The sequence below is a fragment of the Natator depressus genome, chromosome 10, assembly GCF_965152275.1.
Source record: "Natator depressus isolate rNatDep1 chromosome 10, rNatDep2.hap1, whole genome shotgun sequence".
NCBI lineage: Eukaryota > Metazoa > Chordata > Testudines > Cheloniidae > Natator > Natator depressus.
This window is the reverse complement of record NC_134243.1, coordinates 70,943,402-70,959,010: the sequence shown is the minus strand read 5'-3', so window position 1 is coordinate 70,959,010 and position 15,609 is coordinate 70,943,402. Positions and strand designations below refer to the sequence as shown.

At 41.8% G+C, this 15,609-nt stretch overlaps 1 protein-coding gene across 1 annotated transcript in view; it reads left to right on the top strand.

Annotated features, from left to right (window-relative positions):
* Nucleotides 1-9,190, top strand: part of LOC141995350 (A-kinase anchor protein 13-like) — a 150,600-nt gene extending 141,410 nt beyond the window's left edge. Inside the window, exon 8 of the mRNA XM_074966494.1 lies at nucleotides 9,003-9,190. Within this exon, the coding sequence (XP_074822595.1) occupies nucleotides 9,003-9,190 (188 nt within the window). The remainder of the gene's footprint in view (nucleotides 1-9,002) is intronic.
* The last annotated feature ends 6,419 nt before the right edge of the window (nucleotides 9,191-15,609 follow it).

Below are 15,609 nucleotides of genomic sequence, written 5' to 3'. Positions count from 1 at the left end.
TAAAGAAACACTTAATAAAATGTTATTTTTGTAAGTTAATTGCATTTTTAGTATGTTATGTACATCTAGCACATCACTAATACGAACCCCCCAAAACCCAACCCGCAGTTACAGCTCTCTTAGGCCCTGATCCAATGCCCATTGAAGTGAATGAAAAGAATGCCTTTGACTTCAGTAGGCTATGGATCAGCCCCTTTGCCCCTGATCCTGCACATGTGTAGCTTTATGCACCATGAGTAGTCTCACTGCTTCAGTGGGGCACTATTCACAGTGCATAAAGCTAAGGGGGTGGGGAGGTCAAGTCTTTGCAGGATTAAGGCCTTTGATTGTAAAACCTTGGCAGGGCAGGGTCGTGGGCAGGGATTATGTCTTCATATGTTTTGTTCAGCACCTCGCACAGTGGACCATGGAACCTGATTGGGAACTGTAGATACTGCAGTATAACTAAGTATTGTTAATTATATCAATAGCAGTTGTAGGAGAAACAGGGGAACCCAGCCCTGAAGTCTTACTAATTACAAAAGTTTTCAGTGCAACTCTAAATTGTTTATCAATGACCTTATCTCGTAACATATTCCTAACGTCCACTCTTATTTAAGGCAGGGTTCCTGTCCACATTTCTGATTTGTTCCTAATTTTCCCCTCTGATTTCTCATCCTGCTTCACCAGGACGAGATATTTAGTAATAATCCTTTCAGTAATTTTGAATGCTACGGTTTGATCACCTGCAAAATATTTTTCTCTCGAGCATTTATAAAAACTCAATCTCTAGCCTTTCCTCATGACAAACGCTCTTAAAAGGTGTAATCATGTTTCATGCTCTTCAAGTCAGTACTATATTCTTGAGAAAAAGTGGCACAATAGCTTGCCACTAAGCTATAGTCTGCGGAACCAATTAGGAAGTAGGAGAGGGACTGGTAATGTACAGTCCTGTGTAAGTTTTGAGCATGAGTTGGTCATGTTCATGCAAACTGGTTTATTTTTACAATCACAATTCTACTTCTGCCCCCACCAAATGGGCTTCCATCTCAGAATGTAACCTCTTCTCCTGACATCAGCCTTGCCAGCTGCAAATTGGTAAGAGCTGTGTAAGCACTAGACAGCCTGCTCTCTGGTAGTGAAGGAAGTGCAAAGAAACAGACTCACAACCAGACCTTGTGACATTGAGTAGATCAATAAATGAATTGATTCCCTCCCATTCTCCCTGCACTCAGCTTGATTCAAGAGGTTTACAAGCAATTTAGGTTTACAAGCAAGTGTAACAATATCACTTCTTGACTTGCGCTATGTCCTTTAATTGATACATCTAAAGGGGTGAAACTGTTTACATGGTGTATCTAATGGCAGGTGATGGCTATGTTCCATTGAAAGAATGTGCATGGATCCTATTGGTTATCTAAGGTGACCTCCACCTTGTGCATTTTGCATCCTTGTTTGTTTCACGTCTGTCTGTGGGCAGTTAAATCACAAGAGGAGAACCATTCTCCATCATCCAAAACTTTTCTCTAAAGCAGGGATCGGCAACCTTTGGCACGCGGCCCACCAGGGTAAGCCCCCTGGTGGGCCGGGCTGGTTTGTTTACCTGCCGCATCTGCAGGTTTGGCCAATCATGGCTCCCACTGGCTGCGGTTTGCTGTCCCAGGCTAGTGGGGGCTGCGAGAAGTGGCGCGGGCCGAGGGATGTGCTGGCTGCCGCTTCCCACAGCCCCATTGGCCTAGAGTGGCAAACCGCGGCCAGTGAGAGCCGCAATTGGCTGAACCTGCCCCTGGCAGGCCACGGGCCAAAGGTTGCCGATCCCTGCTCTAAAGTAAACATTCTTTATGCCATAGTGAGTTACTCATTAATCCACCATGACCTCAAGAGTTGTCCAATACTTAGTGCAGAATGTGCATAGTCAAGGATTACCCTGTCATCAAAATATTCCAAACATGGAATTGATTGCAATTGCCTTTAATTATGCTGTTCTTTATTACTGCAAGCGTACTGTATCTTTCTAAAGAACATTGCTACACTGTTATCCTAGTTAGGATTGTTATTTATTATTCATAATAGCACGGGTAGAGCTGTTGCTTTGCCCTGAGCTGTTGAGATTGAAGCTCTAGTTATACTTACATCTGGAAATGATATGATCAATTGAATTAAAATATCCTCTTCTAAAAAGTGAAACACATAAAATACAATTGGAGGAATGGCTGTAGTTTCCTAGTTTATATGAGCAAAGAGAAAATTAACCAAATAGTTTGTCAAGATCCAGAACATCACGTGCTGAAAGATAAAGCATTGCTTGTGTTATGTTAGGAGGGGCAGACAGACAAAACCTAGATGGGATCTGCTATGGCTCAGAAAGAAAGGAATATGCAAGTTAATCCTTGAGTGAAATATCAATAAAAAACAGATTCCCTTCTTAAATTTCTTCTAAGTAATATTGTGAAAAATCTTTGCACGTATATACGGTTTTCTTTCCATTCTAATGGGTAGTAAACTAATGACAGCGATCCAACCCTATGGTTAAAGTCTGAAAAGTAGGGATATTTTGCATACTGTCTTCTTTCAAGGTGGTATATTCAGTAGTACCTTCAATAATTTCGTAAAACTTCTGGAGATTCCTGGTGGCTACTGACAGCACTGAGACAAGGTAACTCCTCACTGAGAGGATAAAGAGAAATCATTCTGAGAGCCAGACAGTGCTCCTCTTTATAAACTACAGAACACTGGGCCCTGGTTGTGGACTGCTGACTCAAAGCCTGTACTTATTTGACAAAACACTTGAACATGTTTTAACTTTAGGCACATGCTTTAAGTCCCAAGAATTTGTATCACTTTTCAGGAACTCTGCATGATAAACATTCATCTGCAATATTTTCTTAAGAAAAATGCACAGACTGATGCTGTGAGATAGCCAGGAAGGAGGGGAAAGTCTAGAACAAGATACTTTAACTCGTATTCATTCTGTGCGTCATCTGAAATTATCCAAATAATTTGTTTGACTAGATTTGCATTAAGCTTTTGATAACCAAGCATACAAAATCACCAGCATATGACTCCTAGATCACGTAAGTGCATAATGCAACATTAGTGTCAGAGTGGCAAGGAGATACCCCTTTAAAAGCTTTTGTTTTTAAATACTAGAGGGAAAGAAAATTCAGAAGAGACAGAGTATGAAGCTATGGGGAAAAGAGAGAGAGGAATATTACAAGGCTAGAATAATGAGAATCATTTAGAAGCAACTGACCTTTGTCCAAGTGCCTAAAAGAGGTGTGGTTAATATGACCAGCAAGATACATTTTATAGGACTTGCTGAGTCAATCATCTATGTGAATGTACTCAAAGTAAAGCTCTAATAAAAGGTTACCAGATTTAAATGTCCTTTGTTGGATTACGCAAAAGCAAACACTTTGAATATAGCTATTTCCAGAATAGATTATACCGATTGCTGTATGAATGGCATTGTCCTGATGAGAATAAATTCAGCCATCAATAGAAATTAAAAGGAGATAATATGCAAACACAGTGCACTTCTCTGTACTGTTACATTTGCATCGGCAAAGTATGTGCTGGTGGCATTGCCTGATTCGAAGCAAGAAGCAATCATGTGGATTAGGGGTAGAAATTGGGATGGGAATTGATGGGCTGAAATCATCCTAACCTTATTCCCACAAAAAAGGAAGGGGTTTTACTGAGATGTTTGTCTTGACTGTGCCTGTACAATCCTTTCTCAGGCTGAGACAAGAGAAGTCTCTCTGATGATACCACTACACAACAGAAGACAGAATATTGTGGCAGCAGTAAAACAGACGTGGGTATTGGTTGAAAGGGGCGGTGGGCTTTCTGGATCAGCGGTCATTGTTCATATTGTAATTGGGTTCTTTCAGGTTCAGAGGCTTAAATCTATACATCTTCCACATGTTTTGATAGTTTCCCTTGACCCCTTTCTGTGGAGTAGCTACCAGTAATGCTTGAGCTTTAACTACAGACTTCCATATTCATGTGCAGTCAGCTCCCTCACATTCACCTCCTGTTGTATGTTGCAGTAAAGTAACTGTGTGGAATACATCATCTTTCCTGTGCCAACAGCATAGCATTCAGGGTGGTAGCTGTGTTAGTCTGTATCAGCAAAAACAGCAAGGAGTCCTTGTGGCACCTTAGAGACTAACACATTTATTTGGGCATAAGCATTGTGCACATGATCTTATCATTTCACTGCAACTAAAAAACAGTGAGAACCTGGATAGTGAAGGAAAACCTTTTTCAGAACAAAATGCAAGATATCTTCAGCAATGAGAGGAGAAAAGGGGACTGGATAATTGCAAGCAAAATAAAATTATTTTTTGTACAGGGTGGTCTCTGCCCTCTAGTCCATCCATCCCAAATCTACTGCTCAATAAAAGATTCTGTGACAGATATCAAAGCCACTCCCAATTCCCTTTAAAAGAAGTAGGAATTGAGGCATTTCAGTCCCCTACACTCCTTTGAAAATCACAGTTTATAAGATCAAAAAAATTACCAACAAATCAGTTATTTTCAGCTGAGTTGGTGTTTCATCTCTCAACACTTTAAGGCACAATGTCCCTCTGTCTTGACCCTCCTCTTCTAACGTTGCCGGTTCAGGTGGTCATCTGGGACTTACTGATCTGTGACAATAACATGTTTCCATTTCCTTGTCCGACTGACCTGTGAGGTTTGAGCTGAGTGAGAGGGCAGTTTCCCACACAGGGAGGGGTGCAGGGATGGAAGCCAGATTTGATGGGGAGTTCCACAATCACTCACTCTGTACCTCTTCATGGGAAGTGGGGTTTTTTTTTTTCCTCCTTTCAATCAAGGTCATTAAAATTAAGCCCCTGGCTTAGGGAACATTGTGTATGTTCTCAGATCTGTCATATTCAAGCATTTTCTTCCTCAGTGGCTTTTTGTTACTGGTTAAAAGCACCTTAAACCTTAATCCTGTCAGTTAACAAAGTGAGTTTGACAGTTCTCTGTGGAAAGTTGATCCTTAGTTACCCAGTTAAACTGCCTGCTTATTTATCTGCCACAACTGCCAAAAACAACCCCCTCCCCAAAAAAACAAACAAACAAAAAACTCCACACTCTAAAATCTTGCATTCCTTGCCAGCTGGATTAAAGTGCTCTTTCATTATGGGGCACTAATCATATGTTTTAAACCTTGCCTATTACTAGGAGACATAGAAGGAACAAAATAGCCTTGACCTCCCACTATTGCATGTACTTTATTTCTGTAATTCTCTAATTGCAAAGGGCTTTGTGTTACCACTTTATGGGCTGCCTGGTGATTCTGAAGACCGCTGCTAAATTTCTGCTTTCAGCCATTTATGATGGAAAACAGCTACAGCTAAACCATGCTAAAGGTTGTGTAACTCTTCCACGCTTGGGATGGGCATTTTGCACCATGCCAACCTGTTCAAACAAACCTCTGCCTGAATTTCTAAAGTCCAGTGCCCTAAGATTCCCCTGTTGCTAGGCAAAAAAAAAAAAAAAAAAAAAAAGGGTTGGGGTGGGGGTGGGGTGGTAGAAATAGCTTCATTTCTTTGCCTTCCTCCTTTTTCCCCATTCCTCACAAGGTCTGATGCAAACGGGCTATAAACTTGCTTTGAGCAGCCGTCACAGTGACAGATGCATTTTTATTTTGGAAAGTTAATCCAGTTCATAGATGGCGCATCCCTTTTTAACACTAGCCATGTAAGTTCTGTATCGTCTATCGCTGAAAATGTGTTCAGCTAAGACTCCTGTCCTAAGCACTCACGGTTGTTGTGTGTACAGTGCGGTGTCTGTTGGCTGCCGTCATTCCTGCTTGTCTCTGTTAGGGTGGCTTGATGCCAGTTCACACAGTAGTCAGATCCTCAGGGTCTGAGGCTGGATGTTGAGGTTTTTTTTTCTGTTTAATGTGCTCGACATGGCAAGTGCCATCTCTTCTGGTAGAAGACTGCACTCTCTCATGTTGGTACTCAGAGGCATTAGTGTAGCATATATGGATCCTTGCATGTAAGGGTAGTATCCAAACACAGGAAACAGAAGAGCTTGGATTTGTGTATGTGTCTTGCTGCTTGGAAGACAGTTTGTATTGTAATAAGTTGGGTACAATTTTCAAAAAAGACCTAAGCATGGAAGAAGTCTGTCATTTTTAAAAATGGGACTTGGGTCCTAAATCACTGAGGTGCTTTTGAAAATTTTCCCCATTTTTAAAAAAAAATGATAGAAACTGTCTTGGGAGAAGTAGCATAGATGCCCCAATTCAGTACAGGAATAAGCTATGCTTGTATCATTTTATACCACTGAAACTGCATCCACGATAGGAGGGTTGATTTGCTTTATTATACTAGTGCAGTTAAAGTGGTACAATATTTATGTGTAGACAAGCCCCTAGGAAGGTCATTTTTGAATCTACTGTTCTCCTCGCTGGAAAAGTTCCTTCCACAGCAACTTTTCTATGGTCTCCTCAGGCCCCATTTCCCTTCCCATACAGTTGGCCATCTTTTTGTCCTGACTTATTAAGATTGTAATGACCTCTGATCAGATATCTTGTCTTCTCATTCGTCTATAAAGTGCCATGCTGTAGCATGTTCTACTAATGTCCCTGTCTTGGTCTTTCACTGGCTACAAATATTGTCTCTGAGCAAGCTCGGTTATGTCCTTCCTCTAATCAGCTGGCACCACATGCTCATATATTCAGGAGGGTGTAATTTTCCTTTACGCTAAACAGGAGCGGGCTGGGATTGGGGTGGTGTGTAGTGGGTGTGTGCAGGGGAGGGAGAAAGCAGGTTGCCAAAGTTGTATTTGAAGTTGTATGGTAGACTGTGCCAGGAAGCTTTTGGTACTTGAATACAGATTAGGCTTTGCAGGAGCTGAGCCAGCCAAGAAGCTCAGCAAAAGCTAGGTGGCAAAAAGCAGAGAAATCGCTGTTTTAGTTTCTTTTTTGGGGGGCTAAACGCCTTAATGATGTCCCTTAAAACCCATCTGAACAAAGGAATTAGCAGTTTGTACTGTGGCATCCTTCAAAAATGTGCTTGAGAGAAATTACCTGATTAAATCTTAGAAGCATTATGCACTCACATTGTAACCTGATCTATTAGTTTGGTTGTCGACCGAATTAATAAACCTATACATTTTTACTACAATATTCAGGGTGTTTCACTGAATCTATTCACTCGTTTGGTTTACTGCAGTGTATAGGGTGCCTTTTAAAGCTACACCAGTCAATGCTGAAATCCTTTGTTAATTTTCAAGAACAAATCTTTAGGTGTGTTTTTTTTTTAACCTCTTCTTGCAGATTTTAAAATCCAAATGTCCATGTTCTGGGTACAGATCTCACAAATGCTTTGATCTCCAAATACAATATTTCACAGTGCATCTGGAGCTCATTTCTGGTTGTTGCTGTTCAGAGCAAGGTTCTAGGGCTTCAGTTCTTTGAATAAGGATTTATTTTTCAGAGATGAAAGCTTAGACACAGTGATTTTTTTAAAATCAAATTATAAGACCATGGTTGTTAAATGTAAAAGGCGGGGAGGGAGTGCACCCATCTGACAAATGCTGCTGCTCAAAATTATACAGTTTCTGTGTAATGCTGTGTCTGCTGACATGGGCACTGTAAAAGCTGGTCTAATGCTTAATCAAATTAGAAAAAGAAAGTCCTCACTTTTTGCTTTCTTTGAGAAAGTGTAGACGGTCCTCTTTTTATACCTGCTCCAGATTTATGCCTTCAGTTTAGCATTTTTGCTGTGCCAGGGAGGAATCTGTGTCATTAAACACCAAATTTGGCAGTGCCAAAAAATTGATTCAGTCTTATGTGGGAGAAAAGTATCAGCACGTACAGACAAACACAGCCTACTTGAACTTACTGATCTTCTATTTAGAGGTAGTTAAATACTCTAGATATCAAGCCCGTCTAGGAACTGCACCTTTTCTCATTAGCTTCTGCAGTAGGTCTGATCCTAAGAGGTCCTGAGCACTCACAACTTCAATTAAATTTACTGGGGCCCTGCCAAATTCATGGTCCATTTTGGTCAATTTCACAGTCGTAGGAATTTAAAAATCGTAAATTTCATGATTTCAGCTATTTAAATCTGAAATTTCAGGGTGTTGTCATTGTAGGGGATCATGACCCAAAAAGGAGTTGTGGGAGGGTCGCAAAGTTATTGTAGCGGGGTTGCGGTTCTGCTTCCCTTACTCTTGTGCTGCTGCTGGCGGTGGTGCTGCCTTCAGAGCTGGGCAGCTGGAGCGCGGCAACTGCTGGCCAGGAAGCCAGCTCTGCAAGCAGAGTCCCTGCCAGCAGCAGCGCAGAAGTAAGGATGACATGTTATGATATTGTCACCCTTAATACTTCACTGCTGCCTGCAGAGCTGGGCCCTCAGTAAGCAGCCACCACGCTCCGAAGGCAGCAGTGCACGAGCAAGGGTGGCATAGTGTGGTATTGCCACCCTTACTTCTGCAGTGCAGCTGGCGGGGCGCCGCCTTTAGGGCGGGGTGCCCGGCCAACAGCCGCCACTCTCCGGCCACCCCGCTTTGAAGACAGCACAGAAGTAAGGGTGGCAATACTGTGACCACCCTAAAATAACCTTGCAACACCCCTGCAATTCCTTTTTGGGTCAGGACCCCCAATTTGAGAAATGCTGGTCTCCCCCATAAATTCTGTATAGTATAGGGTAAAAGCACACAAAAGACCAGATTTCACAGGGGGAGACCAGATTTCATGGTCTGTGATGCCTTTTTCATGGCTGTGAATTTGGTAGGGTCCTACACTGTGGTGATCCGCTCATTCTGAGGTGCCAGCCTCTCCTGAATGTGAACAGCCAGCCTTCGCATATGTTTTTCCAGGTGCTTCAGTGTTTAGGTTGCCTGGCTTTTTGGCTCTGAGAGACTGCAAGTTTTTGCCAACCATTGTACTGTATTTTGCATCAGTGTGGCTCAGCTCCAGTAGCTGGGATGTGGGGAAGTGGCATTCATCTAATCCATATTCTGCACATTTCATTTTCTTTTTTCTTTCTTCCCAGAGAGTAGCCCCCGGGAGACGTTGTTGCATTTTGCAGTGAGGCTGGGCCTTCTGAGGTTGACATGGTTTCTGCTACAGCAGCCAGGTGGAAGAGGAGCTCTTTGTATCCACAACAACGAAGGGGCCACACCTGTGAGCTTGGCATTGGAGCGGGGCTATCAGAAGCTGCATCAGCTTTTGACAGAGTAAGAATAATTTTTCTAAGTTCCTGTGTTGGCTTTCCATCCCCTGCAGCATCCTTGCTTGTATTGTGCAGTTATTTGAATAACACGAATCCAAGTACTGTTCTTTGTAATTAGGTGCAGTTTTTGTTGTTCACTCTTTATTTTTGCCTTTGTTGCTGGAAAGGGTTGGGCAGGACCTCAAGGTTTATGGGAAATGCAATAGTCATGTTATAGTCTCATTTCTGTTTTTGTTGCACAGTCTTCTGTTTACAGCTGTCACGTCATTTTTTGTAACAGTAGTTAGAGTTAAACCTTAAGCAAACACAAGTGAAGAAGTTTTTCCTTGCACAAGTGCCAGATCCCCCAATGGAAAGCTGATATTGGGAGTTTGGGTGAGGTTTTTTGTTTTTCTTTCTATTAAATAATATTCTCTACCAGTTTTTGCTTAAAATAAGCCATGCTGATTCTATAGAATAAAATATGAACATTTATGGAAAAGATATGTAGCCCTGAAAGTCTGGGTTGAAATTAACTTGTGTGTTTAAAAACAAAATGAGAGGTTTGTGAAGACATACTGACTAGTCCCAAGTGACCAATCATGTATGCGTTTTCACATTATTTTCTTTATTGAAGTGCTTTACAAGAATGTTTTGGAGGACTAGAAGTTATTTTTGATAACAGTATATTGAGAGATCTAGTTTTGAAAGCCAAGGCTGATGACACTTATGTAATCTGTTTGCTTTGAGTGGAATGTTTGCCAAAGCAGGAGAAAAAGTTTTAACCAGTTGCACACTTAATCTATATTGGTATCCATTTTTATTGTCATTTTGTCATTATATCTTGTCATCTCAAGCTCTTCGTCATTAACTTTCCTTTTCTACTCTGAATTTTTAGGTTTCAGAGTAACAGCCGTGTTAGTCTGTATTCGCAAAAAGAAAAGGAGTACTTGTGGCACCTTAGAAACTAACCAATTTATTTGAGCATAAGCTTTCGTGAGCTACAGCTCACTTCATCGGATGCATCCGATGAAGTGAGCTGTAGCTCACGAAAGCTTATGCTCAAATAAATTGGTTAGTTTCTAAGGTGCCACAAGTACTCCTTTTCTTTTTTCTGAATTTTTAGACTCCTTTTAAATCTGCATTCATTTGCCCAGTGCCATGTATTGTGTTAATATTATTAAACACCAGTGCATGTTATTGGGCATTATGTCTTTGCTCTCCATTATTATTACTACTGCTACTTTTGGGGTGGTGGTGGTTGTTGTTTTAGGAAATGGGGGAGAATAATTCTCAAAGCTGAAAGTCAGTCTTTTGATATATGTTGCTGAAGTCGTTGAATTTAATCTTCCATCTCACAAGTTTCAAAATTGTCTATCAACACCATGTTAAAGTAGAGAGGGGGGGAAAAGAAGCTCTGTATTAAGCTTTCATTTAATACCCATCATCTGGGAATAATATGGAGGCATGGTGGTGGGTGTTACACCTGCTTTCCCAAGTGATCTTTTGATATATGAATCATTCTGTGACAATGTTCAATCCCCATAATACTCTGATACCCACACACCTCCTGTCTGTATACTGCATTAAAGTTGGAATCAGTGGATCAATCCTATAATAAGGTGAAACTCTCCTAAGTGTTTAGATGGTTAGCAACATAACAAGATAGTCAAGAAAGACAGGATGCAGTCAAGAAAATTACATCAGTCAAAACTTGATTGTATAGCTTCCAGCAAGTACTGTAAATATTATTATTACCCAAATAAGAATAGAGCTGATAGTTTAGTAAAAATGGGGAAATAAAGCTGTTACAACAGCTGCGCAGTGTACTTGAGGAATATTTCACAATTGGTTCAAGTACTGGAGTGTCAGATCTCTGTTGGAGTGAAAACTAAAAGTTCTGAGTCTTTGAATTTCTGGCAATATCCCCCTAGTGTTACTGTTTTTCTCTGGAATCGACTCTGACCTAAGACAAGAGGCTTTGTGATGGCCTTGTAGTTCACCTGTGAAAATAAAAGACCAAATTCCAGTTATGCTACCAATATGACTGAATTCCTGTTATCCATACTATTTCCTCAAAACATTATTTAGCTTCAGCAACAAGATACTGAATCCCCCTCTTAGCCTGACTAGTGAGGACATAACGTGTGGATATATTATTATTTATGCTATCGTAGTGCCTACAAACCTTAGTTGTGGACCAGGACCCCCTTGTGTTAAAACAAATAATACAAAAAAGTCAGTCCCTGCCCCAAAGAAAATTAAGGCTCTGTGTACATGAAGGGATTAGTTTGCACTGAGTTGACACTGGTTGGCATGCAATATGTGAGCCATACTAATAGCATGCACACAGGAGAGCTGTGCCCTTTTTCAGTTTGTATCATTGGGTAAGTCTACACATCCCTGGTCAGTGAGCCTTTGAGCCCAGGTCAACAGACTTGGGCTCATGTTACTGTGATAAAAATAGCCGTGTAGATGTGACTTGGGCTCTGAAGTCTAGAGACAGGGATAGGCTTCAGAGTCCAAGCTCCACCCCCAGAATCTGCACAGGTATTTTTAGTGAGGTAGCATGAGTCCTATCAGCCTGAGTTTGTTGACCTGGGCTTAAAGACTCACTACCGCTTGCTGTGTACACATATCCATTGGGTACATGGCGTGGGCTTGACATGTACTAAGTGTGTTGTATGCTCAAAGGTTATCCCATGGTCCTTTTTGCTTTGCTGCTGAGCTGTGTGTGTTCTTGGATTTTTCTCACTGCATGTTGTGGGATGCTTAGCGGAAGCCAGTGGAATTTTGGGATGTGGTCAAATTAAAAAAAATCCCATGATTCCTTTCTCTCTCTCCCTTGATTCCTACCTGTTTATGAAAAAGACTTTTCCTTTTTAAGCTGTTGCCGTTCTTCATGAAAACAGCCTTAACATTTTCTTCCTTATAACTCCTGGAGAGTTGTTGCTTTCTTATGTTAACTGGTCCCTGCATCATCTCTATCTTAATATGAGAGGTGTGATCACAGTTTCTTCAAGAGTGAAAGACAGAATTGGATTAGGACAGACAGAAAACTAAAATGAAGTGGGATCTTACTGGGAGTGTGGTGAATAAGTCATAAATCACCCCTGTGCGCCTTTGTTTTATCTATAAATAAGGTTTGCAAAATAAACCTTGCCTCTCTCCTAGTGAAAATGGAATAATCTATTGCCTGAGGCAGTGATATTTTCCAAAACATCCCATCAGGATCCTCCGTTACTGGAGCTCATCCACATTTGCTAAGTATCTATCTATTTATTAGACATTTTAAATGCATCTCTCTAACTTGCAGGGTACAAATCCAGTGACCAAATAATGATCCATCCCCTTCTGAAAACAGCTAGGAAAATAGGCTGGCCTTGAAAGCCAGCTGTCTCTTATAACGGTGGTGGGAGCGAATTCCAGATTCGAGGTCCCTTCACTGCGAATGGTTTGCCAGTAGCCCTTTCATGTTTAATTCTGGCCCTACTGTGAGCTTGAGAGCCTCAGCTAACCTCAGTGCCCATGTGATCATGCAAAGGGAGGGATGACCTCTAAAGGAATGTGCTTTGCAGTATGGGTAAACAAGCACACTAGCTTTGCTCAGCCTAGTGCGCTAAAATAGCAGTGTGTCTGTGGTGGCACAGGCAGCTCCTGGAGCTCGCTGCTGGAGTACGAACCTGCCTAAACCCCGGGGTATGTAGGCGGGTGGCTAGCTCAAGCGGCCGACTGTGTCACCATGGCCATATTGCTGTTTTTAGCATGCTAGCTCGAGCACAGCTAGCCTGTGTTTGTCTACCCATGCTGGGAGGCGTGTTCCCGGTTGCTGTGTAGATTATATCCTAAGAGCCAGCTCACTCTGGAACGTAGGGGTCTCCTGCTTCCTGGCAGTAACTTGGCTGTGTAAGAGGACAGCTGCATTTTGCACTAGCAGATGTTTCCAAATAGAATGCAGTGTAGTAATCCAGGCTATCAGGTCATAGAATCATAGAATATCAGGGTTGGAAGGGACCCCAGAAGGTCATCTAGTCCAACCCCCTGCTCAAAGCAGGACCAATTCCCAGTTAAATCATCCCAGCCAGGGCTTTGTCAAGCCTGACCTTAAAAACCTCTAAGGAAGGAGATTCTACCACCTCCCTAGGTAACGCATTCCAGTGTTTCACCACCCTCTTAGTGAAAAAGTTTTTCCTAATATCCAATCTAAACCTCCCCCATTGCAACTTGAGACCATTACTCCTCGTTCTGTCATCTGCTACCATTGAGAACAGTCTAGAGCCATCCTCTTTGGAACCCCCTTTCAGGTAGTTGAAAGCAGCTATCAAATCCCCCCTCATTCTTCTCTTCTGCAGACTAAACAATCCCAGCTCCCTCAGCCTCTCTTCATAAGTCATGTGCTCTAGACCCCTAATCATTTTTGTTGCCCTTCGCTGGACTCTCTCCAATTTATCCACATCCTTCTTGTAGTGGGGGGCCCAAAACTGGACACAGTACTCCAGATGAGGCCTCACCAGTGTCGAATAGAGGGGAACGATCACATCCCTCGATCTGCTGGCTATGCCCCTACTTATACATCCCAAAATGCCATTGGCCTTCTTGGCAACAAGGGCACACTGTTGACTCATATCCAGCTTCTCGTCCACTGTCACCCCTAGGTCCTTTTCTGCAGAACTGCTGCCTAGCCATTCGGTCCCTAGTCTGTAGCGGTCCATGTTCTTTGTTGCTTTGTGAAGCAGGTAGAGGAGGAGATTCCAAGGACTAGCTGATATTCAGTTTGCCAGTTGACTGACACCCCTCCACACACACACACACTCACACCCCACCGCCATTGTTGGGGGCAAGGGGGAAAATTGGGGAAGAAAATATATAAACATGTTTAAAAATTAGCAGCTGAGATTGTGAATGGCAAAGACTAGAGCAAGGGGAAGATCACTCAGGCCACTTTGCAGGACTTCTCATTGTATCATCTCCACTTCTTCTTATTGTCCTTGAATGTGTTCGGGAATGCTGCACAATTGTTGTTGATTATTTTTAAAATCTGACATACTGTTGTGTGTATGTGTCTATAAACAACCTAACAATGCCGCCTTCATAATCTGATTTGTTTCGTAGTAGCCTAAATCTTTTAGTCTAATGACCGAAAAGTGCAAAAATCTTCGGTGAGCTACACATGTGGAATCTTTCAGCAGCTAATCATGAGTGTGGCACCATAAAGAAAGAAGTAGGTGAGAAGGATGAAAAGAACCACAAGGAATACACTCCTTTTTTTTGTCCTGTCTGGCTCTTATTTTTGGACGCTTATGAGAGAAAGGAGAGATTCAAAGCTTAAGCAGTCACTAATTTCTCCTAGAAACCTTTTGATTTTCATTTGAGTCAGTTCTGCGTCTGTGCCGTTATCACTGTCTGGTGGGTTTCTAAGGGATCATAGGGAGAGTATTACCCTTCCTTAAAATATTCTGATAATGGCCAGGTGCCTCAGCATGTGAAGATGTAAATCAGTGCACAGAGAGGCAGCACAAAGTGTGGTTCTTGTCAGAAAATTGATGTAATTTCCAAGTTCATACTGACCGAGACCCAACTAACATAAAAGAAAAAAAAAATCTCACAGATAACAAGATGTTTTGTGAGCATTTTGCAATCCTTGATCTAAAATACGTAAGTGATGAGGTCTGTGCTGTTGTCCCAATGAGATGCTTTCAGTAGTGCCCCTGAGATGGGTACTTTTCTATGTATCTGTCACTTTAGGCACTTGACTACACACTTAATTTTAAATACATGAGTAATCCCATTCCTATTTAGCAAAGGATTTAAGTGTGGGTTTAAAGATAGGCATGTGTTTAAATACTTTGCTGAATAAGGGTTCTAACTGTGGTCAGGGTAGAAGCTGAAGACATTCTCTTCCCCTCTCTCATCTCCAAATATTATAATAACAATAACAAAAATGAGGATAAGTCACTTGACATTTTCATTTATTTTCATGGCTAGGTAGTTTTATTAAACTTAACCTATTCCTAGCAGGAAAGTTGCCTACTATGTAAATGCACTCCCAGAATCACCACTTATACACATGTACTGATGTAAGTACCTGGCTTCATATCAGCTCCAGGTTTTTGGCTGTTGTATGTAAGCAGGTGCTTCTTCTCTGACAGGCTGAAATATCTTTGCCTATGTGCTTGTCCTCAACCGGATTTGAACTGATAACTTACAGATGAAAGGTGCCATGTCCTCCTAAGGTTGCCTCTTATTGACCCTTCAACTAGGAGGAATGATGGTGGCAGAGTGAGATGCATAAATATTAAGCACGTGGACAGGAGTGTGCAAAGCATCTCAATTGCCAATGGCCAAGAGCAACCATAATTGGAAAAGAGTGGGGGTTGCTTTGAGACTCATGCCCTTCTCCAAAGCTCATGAAATGCTTCCTCCTTCTGATAATATCAAATTTCTTTCC